The sequence below is a fragment of the Carcharodon carcharias genome, chromosome 5, assembly GCF_017639515.1.
Source record: "Carcharodon carcharias isolate sCarCar2 chromosome 5, sCarCar2.pri, whole genome shotgun sequence".
Lineage (NCBI taxonomy): Eukaryota > Metazoa > Chordata > Chondrichthyes > Lamniformes > Lamnidae > Carcharodon > Carcharodon carcharias.
The window spans coordinates 108860141-108873353 of record NC_054471.1 but is presented as its reverse complement, the minus strand read 5'-3'; the positions used below and the strand labels follow the sequence as shown (position 1 = coordinate 108873353).

Genomic DNA, 13213 nt, shown 5'->3' with positions numbered 1-13213 from the left:
GGTGGCTGGTTGTATTATAATGTGAGACAAAAAGATGAAAAAAATATCATTTTGTTTCTTTTCGATTAGTTTGAAAGATTGCTCGTGTTTTCAAAAGTTTTAATTTAAAGAAAAGAGGAAATCTGTCATTGTCTTGTCAATTACATTGTTGAGGGAAACAGGGTATTTGAAACAGGGAATGGGTATTTGAGCACACCCTTTTAAAGGGGATAGTTGGGACACTAGGTGTGAGGAGTGTTGATATTGAACATATTCATTAAACTCTATCAGTAAGGGAAGATTCTGGGCAGAATTTTGCCCTCTGATGGCATGCGGGCTCCACCGGCTTGGCAGTGGTTGGACAGCCGACCCCCGCCACTGAAACGGGGCCCGCCGCTATTTTAAATGGGTGGGCCAATTATGGTCTGCCCAGTGGCATCCCTGACATGAAGCGCTATGCGCTTCTTGTGCGGTGAGGTGGAGGGAGGGATTCCCTAGCTGTCAAAGTGCGCTGTTTTGCATGCCTGTCTCAGGGAGAATAGAGTCAATGGAAAAAAGTTTTAAAAATTATTAACATGTCCTGACAGCTGTCTTATTCTACAGCCAATGTCTGTATCTTTCTTTCTTGCCTGTATCAGTTAGATATCCCTGAGGAAAGCATATTCTCAAAGTCATCCATTATAATGCTCACCCAACAGCTGACCCTTACGTTTCAAACTTTTTTTTTGGCAAGGTCATTTTGTTTCTTTTGATTATTTATAATGTATATGTTCCAAAGTGGAAAGAAAACCATGTTAGAAAGTGAATGTAAAAGGTGCTCACTTAAGTTTGTTTTTCAATTGTGTACTGCAAAACAAGCTGCAGTATATTATTCATCTAGGGCAACAAGCAAAACTTTAGGTAACCAGTGTTGTCATCTATTTCTTACACTGATATAATCTTGAAATTTCTTTTGCCTTGAATTGAGTCACTAAAAACTTATAAACACATTTTATATTAGAGCCTGGAAAAGCATTGGGTCAGATGCATTGTTGTTGATTAATTTCTCCTGCTGAGTCATTCACTTAACCTATATAAGCTCCTTTTCAGCTCCTGCCTTGTGAATGGCAATAGCTAAGAGAAAACAATGTATAATCAACGGGAAGTTCCAACCCTTTACTGAGCCAGGCACATTTGAGAGATATGCTGCCAACCGTCAAGGATTGCCCTGGAATTGACAGAAATTCTACTGCAAGCAACGCAAGGAGAAAAATAATAGTGGCATTAATAAAAGTAATTTATTTTTATTATCTTAGATCACTGTTGTTTAGTACTTAGAAAAACATTGAATATTGGGGATAAAGGTTGTTTAATTTGGTGTGGCTTGAGTCATGTGCTGAAACCTCCAGGAATACATTCAGTCAAAGTTGGCTACTCCATTAAGAAATGCTGGAAGAGATGAATTTCACTAGATGACTCAACAAACTGACCCGAAAGTTAAATGTGAGATGGTGCATTTTGGTAGGAAGAATAAGTAGGCCTGCTTGGAAAATAAGAATCTAAATGTAATGGAGGAGCAACGAGATCATTAAAGTGCAGATACATAAATCCTTAAACAAACAGATTGAGTAGCTCAAAACATGGCATTCATGAGGTGCTGTGGGCCATCAGCAGCAGCAGAATCGTATTCAACCACAATCTGCAACCTCACAGCCTGGCATATCTCCCACTCCATCATTACCATCAAGTTTGGGGACCTGGTTCAATGAAGAGTGGAGGAGGGCATGTCACGAGCAGCACCAGGCATACCTAAAAATGAGGTAGCAACCCCAGTGTAGTTACAGCACAGGATCACTTGCATGTCAAACAAAATAAGCAGCACGCAATAGACACAGCTAAGCGATCCCACAACCAACAGATTCGATCAATGATCAGTCCTAACACATCCAGGCATGAATGGTGGTGAACAATAAAACAATTAACTGGAGGGGGAGGCTTGACAAATATCCCTGTCCTCAGTGAAGGAGTCCAGCACATCAAAGTAAAAGACAAGGTTGAAGCATTTGCAACAATCTTCAGTCAGATGGGCCAATTGGATGATCCAGCTCAGCCCTCTCCTGAGGACCCGAGCATCACAGATGCCAGTCTTCGTCCAATTCGATTCACTTCACGTGATATCAAGAAACAGCTGAAGGTATTGAATAATGAAAGGCTATTGGCTCTGACAACATTCCAGCAATAGTGCTGAAGACTTGTGCTCCAGGATTAGCCATGCCCCTAGCCAAGCTGTTCCAGTACAGCTACAACACTGGCATCTACCTGTCAATGTGTAAAATTGCCCAGGTGTGTCTTGTCCACAAGAAGCAGGATGAATCCAACCCAGCCAATAACTGCCCCATCATTATACTCTCGATCATCAGCAAAGTGATGGAAGGGGTCGTCGACAGTGCCATCAAGCAGCACTTGTCGAGCAATAACATGGTCACTGGCACTCAGTTTGGGTTCCAGCAGGGGCACTTGGCTCCTGACCTCATTACAGCCTTGGTCCAAACATGGACAAAAGAGCTGAACTCCAGAGGTGAGGTACGAGTGATTGCCCTTGACCTCAAGGCAGCATTTGACAAAGTGTGGCATAAAGGAGCCCTAGCTAAATAGCAAAACTGAAGTCAATGAGAATCAGAGAAAACTCCCCACTGGTTGGAGTCATACCTAGCCTAGATGAAGATGGTTGTGGCTTTTGGAAGCCATTCACCTGAATCCTAGGTCAGAGTTTCAGGAGATCCTCAGGATAGTGTCCTAGGCCCAACCATCTTCAGCTGCTTCATTAATGACCTTCCCTCCATCATAAGGTCTGAATTAGGAATGTTTGATGATTGCACAATGTTCAGCACCATTCCTGATGCTTCAGATACTGAAGCAGCCTGTGCCCTTGTGTAGCAAGATCTACACAACATTCAAGCATGGCTGATAAGTGGCAAGTAACATACATGCCACACAAGTGCCAGGCAATGATCATCTCCAATAAGAGAGAACCTAACCATTTCCCCTTGACAGTCAATGGCATTACCGTTGCTGAATCTCCCACTATCAACATCCTGGGGGGGTTACCATTGACCAAAAGCTGAACTGTACTAACCATACATATACTGTGGCTACAAGAGCAGGTCAGAAACTGGGAATTCTGCAGGTAACTCACCTCTAAGCTTGTCCACTATCTGCAAGGTACAAATCAGCAGTGTTTTGGAATACCCTTCACCTGTCTCGATGAGTGCAGCTCCAACAACACAAGAAGCTTGACATGATCCAGGACAGAGCAGCCTGCTTTATTGGCATACCATCCACATTAAACATTCTCTCCCTCCACTCGGGTGCACAGTCTACAAGATGCACTGCAGCAACTCACCAAGGCTCCTTCGATGCAATGTCATGAGATTGGAATTCAAACTGAAGACCCCTAGTTGAGACTTTAGTATTCAAGAACCACAGGCTTCTGCCCCAGAACATCCGTGCAAGTATTTTGCATTTGAAATCAGTTTGCTACACTGGCTTGTCATGTTCTAACTCAATCCTCTAATTTAAAAGCTGTGGTAATGTACTGCAAAAACCTGCAGTATGAGTCTGAGTTATGTCTGTATTCCTGGAAACACAAACAATTTGCACATAATTCAAATGGTACCTTCTAATCTGGACTTCATATCCTTTACATGTAAAGTTCACCCAACATTTATCCACTACAATTTGTAAAATAACAAATCTGTTTAGGCTAGCATATCATGAATGTCTTGGGCTGCATTAAAGACACAACTGTTTCCACAGAAAGATACACAGGTGGCTTTTTTCTTTACCTTCAAATGCTCGTGCAGCATCTACAAGGTTCGACCAGTCTAAGCCTGAAGCAGTATCTGGAAGAGGCATCAAGCCAGGATCAGTGAACCTTGACTTATCCACTAAAGATCCATCAGAGAACCAGAATTCAGCTGTAAGGAGAAAAATGTTATTCCATTATATTATGCAGGCAATTTGAAATCTCAAATTTTCAAGATTTTAATCACCTCTGAGATTTGATCTTTTCTGTTTTACAGGCGCATTTCCTGGTGATAGTGACAGTCAGTGGACTCCCACCAACAAATCACGTCCCTGGAGCAGAAATAGTTCGCTGCACCACTCTATTTGAACAATGGGCATATCACAACTTGTTTTACTGTATGCTTCAGGGTATGTCATTGCTCATTTATAATCCATTATTTTAAATAAAGTTGATATTATTTTGTCAGTAAAAATTTATTCCGTCACAGTGCCTCGCAGATGACATGGAGCAAAACTCTACTGTTTAGCATGGTTGACTCTTTACTGATTTTTGAACTGACCCAGCAAGCACTCAGAAGGCTCCCTACCACTTTCTCAGGGCAGATAAATACCAGCTTTGCCAGCAATGCCCAAATCTCTAGAATGAAAAAAAAAACACAGTACACAAACAAGGGCTTGCTCCATGTTGCAGGGTTATTGATGGTGGAAGTACCACTGCTGCTGAAATGTTTCAAGGTCTGGCCCAGGAGAGATTTTGATATGAAATCATACTTGGGATTCCAAGGGTAAATTGATAGTATTTACATTTTAACTTGTTAACACTATATAACAAGGGGATATTTTATTAACCTCTCCCAAGAGGACATAAAGGAGACACCCAGATGGTTAGTCACATTAGTTTGAGACAATGCACAAGTCACTGGCATATTCCAACTTGAGGTCTTTGCCTTCTTGTCGTCTTATGATTCTGGGCCAAAGCCCCAAGTTCTTGGTATGATTCGTAAGCGACCAGTAACTTTTTGATTAAGTAGACGAAGTTTGGGATTTAAGACACTTGCCTGGAGAATAAAGCTAAAAGGTTTCACAGGTTTTGAACAGACAAAAAATATAAGCTTTACTGTACGAGGTCAGAATGATAAAACAATTTACAATATCTATCTTATACCTCGGAGTTAATATGATGTACATGTGAATTAACATGCAAACTGGTTGAAAATGCCACATTGCACAATAAATGGCAGACGTAACCAAGACAAAGTCCATGGATTTCTCAACAACCCGCTGTTGTGACCATGGCAGGTGTTAATTGCTAAGCAAAATCCCAGAGGGAAACCTGGCTTATGGGCCATGCCCTTTTTTTTGTATTCTGAAAATGAGAAGAAAGTGTAATGATCTCAGCAGCAAGAAGTCCAGTAATACTTTTTGGACTTTAAAAAAAAAAGTAAAAGTTTTATTAACAAGAAGAATAGAAAAGTTGAGCACACAAGATTATAATTATATAGTTAAAATTAGCCTTACAAAACATTCCCCCAAAAGACTCCCTACTTGGTCAGGTTCACAAGTAAACATCTACCAGGCAACACTCCTTTATAGATGTTTAACTACAAATATCCAGTAATATTATCCAAGACAAACTGCTGTAGTTTTAATAAAGGCATACCACACAATCTCTTAAACTCTCTTCCCCTCTAATGTGAAAATCCAAGAATTCAGAACAAGAATGCTTTTTGTCGCCCAATACTTTTCTGGCTTGACTGGATGGCTGAATCAAATTGCATCTTTCCCTCAGCCTCAAGCTGTTTCCAGGAGATCTTCTTCACACAGCCAACAGCCAACCACTGAGCTCTCCACAGTAACTCTAAAATACCTTTCCTCCCTTTCATCTCAGGTTCCAATGTTCTCACACTTCTTTGAAACGCAAATTCTTTCAAATATGAAATCTTTCACATTTCTATTTTGTCTCTGCTTTCAGGTCAATAAAATGTAATATAATCTCTTTTGTTTACCCATGGAACCCCTGTAAGATGCAAAAGTGTATCTTGTCATCTCTGGCTTCTCTTTGTTATTCAAATGAACTCTCAACTTATCTAAATTTGCAAATGTTAGATCCAACCTTTTTACTTGTACCTCAAACCCACCATAATATCATCACAAATGCAAACCTAATGCCTCTATCCTTTCATGTCTTACTTCCCAGACAACCTGTCTCTAGTAACTTGAATGAGTTCTCATCCAACGCCTCAACAAGAAACTTTGTCTCTTTCTTTCAGGTGCAAAGGAACGCAAGCTCCAACAACTCATTGACACCAACACCCATCCAGGACCCTCCATCCCTGCCTGTCCCACTGTCCCCGTCCCAGCCCCGGCCATGTATTCACTATACATGACCTTCCCCTCTCCGACGCTGAACATTCAGTGCTCAGCAAAGGACTTAGTTTCATACCCTTACACCCCCATCTCAATGAATTTCGGGCTCGGCACGATGCTGAAATCTTCTTCCGCCGCCTTCATCTCCGTGCTCACTTCTTTGGGCAGGAATCCTCTCCCCGTTCAATGGATCCTTTTACCCACCTCCAATATGCTCCCTCCACCTGGACCCCTTCTTCTGGATTCTTACCTTCTCTTGATCTTTTCATTGAGAACTATCGGTGTGACATTAATCATCTCAATTTCTCTGCTCTTCTCACCCACTCTAACCTGTCTCTCTCTGCACTCCATTCTCTCAGGTCCAAGCCTGACATTGTCATCAAACCTGCTGACAAGGGTCGTGCTGTTGTTGTGTGGTGCACTGACCTCTACCTCGCAAAGACTGAGTGTCAACTCGCAGACACTTCCTCCTACCTGCCCCTGGACCACGACCCCACCACTGAACATCAAGCCATTGTTCCAGGACTGTTACTAACCTCATCCCCTCTGGAGGTCTTCCTTCCACAGCTTCCTACCTCATAGTCTCCCAACCTCAGACGGCCCGCTTCTACCTCCTGCCCAAAATCCACAAACAGGACTGTCCCGGCAGACCGATCGTGTAAGCCTGTTCCTGCCCCACGGAACTCATTTCTTGTTATCTTGACTCCATTCTCTCTCCCTTTGTCCAGTCCCTTCCCACCTACATCCGTGATTCCTCTGACACCCTACATCATATTAACAATTTCCAGTTCCCTGGCCCCAAACCCCTCCTCTTCACCATGGACATCCAATCCCTCTACACCTCCATCCACCACTGGGATGGTCTGATGGCTCTCTGCTTCTTCCTCAAACAGAGGCCCGAACAATCCCCATCCACCACTTCCCTCACCCGTCTGGGTGAACTTGTTCTCACACTGAACAATTTCTCCTTAAATTCCTCTCACTTCCTCCAAATAAAGGATGTGGCTATGGGTACCTGCATGGGCCTCAGTTATGCCTGTCTCTTTATTGGGTATGTGGAACATTCCTTGTTCCAGAACCAATCTGGCCCCCTCCCACAACTCTTTCTCCGGTACATTGATGATTACTTCGGTGCTGCTTCATGCTCTCATCTGGACCTGGAAAAATTTATTAATTTTGCTTCCCATTTCCACCCCTCCATCATTTTCACACGGTCCATCTCTGACACTTCCCTTCCATTCCTTGGCCTCTCTGTCTCAATTTCTGGTGCTAGACTGTCCACCAATATCCATTACAAGCCTACCGACTCCCACAGCTCCTCACACCCGGCTTCCTGCAAGGACTCCATCCCATTCTCTCAGTTCCTTTGCCTCCGTCGCATCTGTTCTGATGATGCCACTTTCAAAAACAGTTCCTTTGACATGTCTTCCTTCTTCCTTAACCAAGGTTTTCCACCCACAGTGGTTGACAGGACCCTCATCTATGTCCGGCCCATCTCCCACACTTCCGCCCTCACACCTTCCTCTGTCTCCCAGAAACATGATAGGGTCCCCCTTGTCCTCACTTATCATCCCACCAGTCTCCGCAACAAAGGATCATCCTCTGCCATTTCCGCAAACTCCAGCATGATGGCACCAAACACATCTTCCCTTCACTTCACTCCACCACCCCCCCCCACCCCGTGGCATTCTGCCCTCCGGGACACCCTGGTCCACTCCTCCATCACCCCCTACACCTCAACCTCATCCCATGGCACCTTCCCATGCAACCACAGAAGGTGCCATACCTACTCCTTTACTTCCCCTCTCCTCACCGTCCAAGGGCCCAAACACTCCTTTCAAGTAAAGCAGCATTTCACTCGCACTTCCCTCAATTTAGTCTACTGCATTCATTGCTCCCAATGCGGTTTCCTCTACATTGGAGAGACCAAACGCAGACTGGGTGACCGCTTTGCAAAACACCTTCGGTCTGTCCGCAGGCATTGCCCAGACCTCCCTGTCGCTTCCCATTTCAACACTCTACCCTGCTCTCATGCCCACATGTCCGTCCTTGGCCTGCTGCATTGTTCCAGTGAAGCTCAACACAAACTGGAGGAACAGCACCTCATCTTCTGACTAGGCACTTTACAGCCTTCCGGACTGAATATTGAGTTCAACAATTTTAGATCATGAACTCTCTCCTCCATCCCCACTCCCTTTCCGATACCCCCCCTTTTTTGCCAATAATTTATATAGATTTTTCTTTTCCCACCTATTTCCATTATTTTTAAATATATTTCCATCCATTGTTTTATCTCTACCTTTTAGCCTTTTTCGATTCCTTCACCCCACCCCACCCCGACTAGGGCTATCTGTACCTTGCTTGTCCTGCTTTCTACCCTTAATTAGCACATTCTTTAGATAATATCACCACCTTCAACACCTCTTTGTCCTTTTGTCTGTGACATCTTTTGATTATCTCCAACTATCACTGGCCCTCTATCCAGCTCTACTTGTCCCACCCCACCTTAAACCAGCTTATATTTCACCTCTCTTCTATTTTTACTTAGTTCTGTTGAAAGGGTCATTTGGACTCGAAATGTTAACTGTGCTCCTCTCCGCAGATGCTGCCAGACCTGCTGAGATTTTCCAGGTATTTTTGTTTTTGTTTTGGATTTCCAGCATCCGTAGTTTTTTGCTTTTATCTAGAAACTCGTCCCCAATTTAATCAAATCATTCATATACACACACATAGCCTTCTTCACAGAATAACACAATATTCCCCCAAAATATTAAAAAAATAACATCCATTCTCACACCCATGCAGATGTCAGTAAACACTATGGCTGGGATTTTCTGTGCCCACTAGGGTTGGGCGTTTTTGGTGGCATAAGCAGACAGGTCGACTTCACGGCACGAAACCAGTTTGCGGTCGTCTGCTCAGCCTGCCGACGGCGGGCTGTAAGCATCTTTTTATTTCTGTTGGACTGTTGTTAGGAGCATATCTTATTATTTTCTGTTGGGATGTGTATTTTAAAATTACAATAGCTGTAGTTTAAAGGACACCTCCACTGGGACAGGATGAGAGATATATACAACGCTGCAGTCCATGAACAGTGTGCGCCATGAAAGACAGGATGGTGCTGGAAAGGAGTTCTGGAACAAGGGAGCTGCCTGACAACAGCATTTTAATTGGCTCCTGACCAGGTGCCCATGGTTTTGTGAGGGCAGTGCAGAAAGCTCCTAGCCTGAAAGGAACAAGACTTAAAACCTCCTTCTCCTGTGTGTGGAAGATTCCAGTAATTCCACAGCAGAAATCTCCTGGTCTACAAAGAGAAAACATCTGAAAATCTCTCTTCCTCATATCTCTATAACCTGCTCTCTCACTGAGAAAGCCCCTGTAAAAAGGAAAAGGGGAAAACCACTGTCAGAGACATTGCAAAGCAAGTTCTCAACCAGTGAACTTAATACTGAAAGTGCTGGAAGGCGACCTAGTATCATCAAGAAGATCTGAAAGGAATTTGGAAGACATCGATCAAAATCAACCGATCGAATCCTATACTCCAGATTGGTGCTATGGAAGTGTTTTACCCCACTCTTAAAATCCATGTTTTGTGTGCCTTAATGTATCGTGTGTGTGCGTGTGGATGTATCATGTGTATTTGTGGATTTAAGAAAGGGGTAGAGTTTAAGTTATAGTGTTAGAAGTTAACAGTTCATATTTCTTTTGCCGTTAGCTAAAGGCAATTTGTTCAATAAACAGTTATTTACTTATTAAGTTTACAAACTTGGTGCTCATATTCTGTTAACCTAAATTAAACAGTTAGGTAGAATTGGGGCAATCTGGTGATTTGGTCAAACTTTTCACATTTGTCGCGGCTCAGGGAACAGTGGGGCTTGATATTACAGCACACTATCCCCAGTGAGTCGTGACAACAGCATGAAACCAGTTAGCGATGGTCCGCTCAGCCCACCAATGGTGGGCCATGGTTTCCCACCATTGGACGTCAGGTACCTCACTGTAATACATCTGCATATCATTATTAGGCTTGGCTGCCAGAATCGTCCCCCGCTCTGCTGGATGGTCTGCCCATGTCGGCGGGAAAGCATGACGTGCTTCACAACAGCATATAGATGGCATGAACTTGGCGGGCTTTGAGGGTAACTCGGTGGTGAGTACACAGTAACATTGCACAGCGCTCACCAGGGTCACCTGTTGACAGCGCTCACCAGGGTCACCTGTTGGACTTCAAGCTTTAGGTGCGTTTGCGGAGGGCAATGACAGCCCTGCAGTTGAATGTAGCGCACAAGCATTCAAGGTGGGGGGGAAGGGTGGGTGAGGGAAGCAGCCACACATTAGGGACACCTTATATAAAATGACCATTCCTCTGCAATTGGGCCAGTTCAGGTGCAGCCACTGATATGATTAGACAGGCTTCTAGTCATCTGCCCACTCAAGCAATGCAGAGGCATCAAAGTGTCACCAAGTGCTCCAGAGCTTTTCACCCCTTGATCACAGACTGCAACGTAATAAGCATTTTAGCGGACTGCATAACAGTTGGACGACTGCGCACATTGTACAATCTCCTTGCTAAAGCTCGCCATGGAGCAGTCACTGGTGGAGACGCTAACAGCCCTTCACAATGTCAGCATCCTGGTTTGGACCAGTCTCCCTTATGGTTCAAGCTAACAGTGCTGTGTGAGCTGAGAGCACAGCATGAAGTCCAATGGGCAAAGCTGCCACCAATTGGTCGGGTGGAATGGGGTGGGGCTGGTCGGGTTTTTGGGCAGCCATGCAGCGCATTAATCTCTGGCCATCCAAGTGGTGGACAGCACTTTCCGCAATGCACTAAGGGGCCTTCACACTAAACCAGGACACGTCCTTAGTACATCCATGCTAACCCACGTGTCTCTCTCTTTCATCCTGCAGGAGTACATCAGGGTCATGAAGCCTGGTGAACCCATTGTGTGCCTCATGGCGTACAAAGAGTGAAGACAAAGTTGGAGAGAGCGACTGAGGCGCCTGGCTGCACAGAGGGAGGAGCAGCACCCTTAGGAAGAAGTGGCGGCTGGGGCTCCCGCTCGCACCACTGAAGAGGCACAGCGAGCAATCGCAGGCCAGCGCCGAGTGATACACAGGGTCTATAGGTGCCGCTTTTCATTCCTGCAGAGGACCGAGATGGCTGAAGACTGCACATGTCTAGGGAACTGGTCACTCACATCTGCCACCTGCTGCAGGATTTGGCATCATGGGGGCATGGAAGGCATCCACTGCCAGTGGTTGTGAAAGTTACAGTGGTGCTCAATTTCTATGCTAGTGGTTTCTTTCAGGGCTCCACAGGTGACCTCTGTGGGATATCACGAGCCTCCACCCACAAATACATCCATGCGGTCACAGATGCCATTTTCATGAGAACACACAAGTTTGTGCATTTCAACCGGGACCAGGGCAGCCAGGATGCAAGAGTGATCGGATTTGCCCAGATCTTGGGTTTCCCACAGATGCATGGTGCCATCGACTGCACTAATGTGGCGCACAGATCTCGGTCACAACATGCAGTCAACTACATAAACCGAAAGGGATTCCATTTGCTGAATGTGCAGCTGTTGTGCGACCACCAGAAACGCATCTTGCAGATCTGCGCACGGTTTCCAGGGAGTGTGCACGACTCCTACATTCTCAGTCGGTGACAGATTCCTGACATATTCCAGCGTCCACAGAAGCTGCAGGGATGGCTCCTTGGGGACAAGGGCTACCTGCAGAGGACGTGGCTGATGGCATCCGTGCGGCGGCCTCAGACTGCAGCCGAGTGACGGTATAATGAGACTCATACTGCAACTCGTAACTTGGTGGAGCAAACCCTTGGGATGTTGAAGATGAGGTTCTGGTGCCTGGACTGTTCTGGTAGAGCCTTGCAATACAGTCCACAGAGGGTGTCAAGCTTCATTGTTGCCTGCTGTACCCTTTACAACCTGGTGCAACAGGGACAGAAGCCAGTTAATGAAGAGATGGAGGAGCTGGATGAGGAGGACGCCCATGGGGATGAGGGTGAGGAGGTCCTCAAAGCTGGCAATGACGGGGATGAGGCTCTCGCACTGGCCAGATGAGGCAGGCACACTCAGGAGGCCCTCATAGCTACTAGTTTTGTGGAGGATGATGACGACATGCAGTGAGGAGACCCCAAAGCTCCTCACATAGCATCTGTGAATGTTTGACTCCAGTCCGGCTCATGGCAGTCTGTGATAATGTTCCTGTCATGAAGACGCAGTGGTGGCCCTCATTGTCGCTTGATTGCAGGAGAATGATGATGACTAGCAGTGACGACACTCCTCAGATTTTCACATTGCCTCTGAGAATGTCTGGCTCCTGTCTGGCATGTTGTGGTACCAGCTGGTCACTTTGACCCCTCCCACGGAGCTTGTCACAGAGAATGCTCGTTGATTTCTTCTGGGACAAAAGGCTGCTGCTGATGATTTGAGTCTCCCGCTTAGGGAAGGCAGTCAGGCACTGGTGTGCTTAGGCATCCAGGTGGCGAATTTCCACCTTCAGGCCCTGCAGCGATACCTTTACGTAGAGCCTCCGCTGAGGTGGTGTGCCCTGGCGATGTATTTTTTCCGCCAGGTGCATGGCCTGAATTATGAAGTGCAGCTCCTGTTGCCCTTCTTTTACCAGGATCTGATCAAAGTCTGGAACATGGTGGTCTCGCGCCGCAGCTCTCCGCTGTCAGGAGTAGCAGCTATTGTCAGAGAGCCACTGCTTAGGAATTCGCGCATCCACCACTTTTGGTGACTGGTGGAGAGGAGGGCTGTGGCTGCTGGGGTGACCAGGATTGGGGATATGCTGGGTGGCAGAGGAATGGGCTAGATGCTCCTGCAGGAGTTGGCACATCGTGCACCGGCAGATGTCCAGCTCACAGCCAATGCCATCAAAGACCTCAGGACGGTCATGCTCAGCCCCGACATCATACTTGGTCTCAAGGTGGCGCAGGTGCACGGTGGTCTATTGTCCAAGCGTACCCCTGTTTGGATGGAATTCCACATTAGGCCCAAGCCCCGTACCCTCCCTTGGGAGCTCCCTTGGGAGCCTGAGCCCTGGAACCTGG

At 45.8% G+C, this 13213-nt stretch overlaps 1 protein-coding gene across 2 annotated transcripts in view; it reads right to left on the bottom strand.

Moving 5' to 3' along the window:
- The window catches only part of LOC121277854 (signal-induced proliferation-associated 1-like protein 2), a 647580-nt gene that overhangs the window by 60176 nt on the left and 574191 nt on the right, over nucleotides 1-13213 (bottom strand). For both annotated transcript variants that reach the window (XM_041187562.1, XM_041187563.1), the window contains exon 19: nucleotides 3804-3935. In XM_041187562.1, the coding sequence (XP_041043496.1) occupies nucleotides 3804-3935 (132 nt within the window). The remainder of the gene's footprint in view (nucleotides 1-3803; nucleotides 3936-13213) is intronic.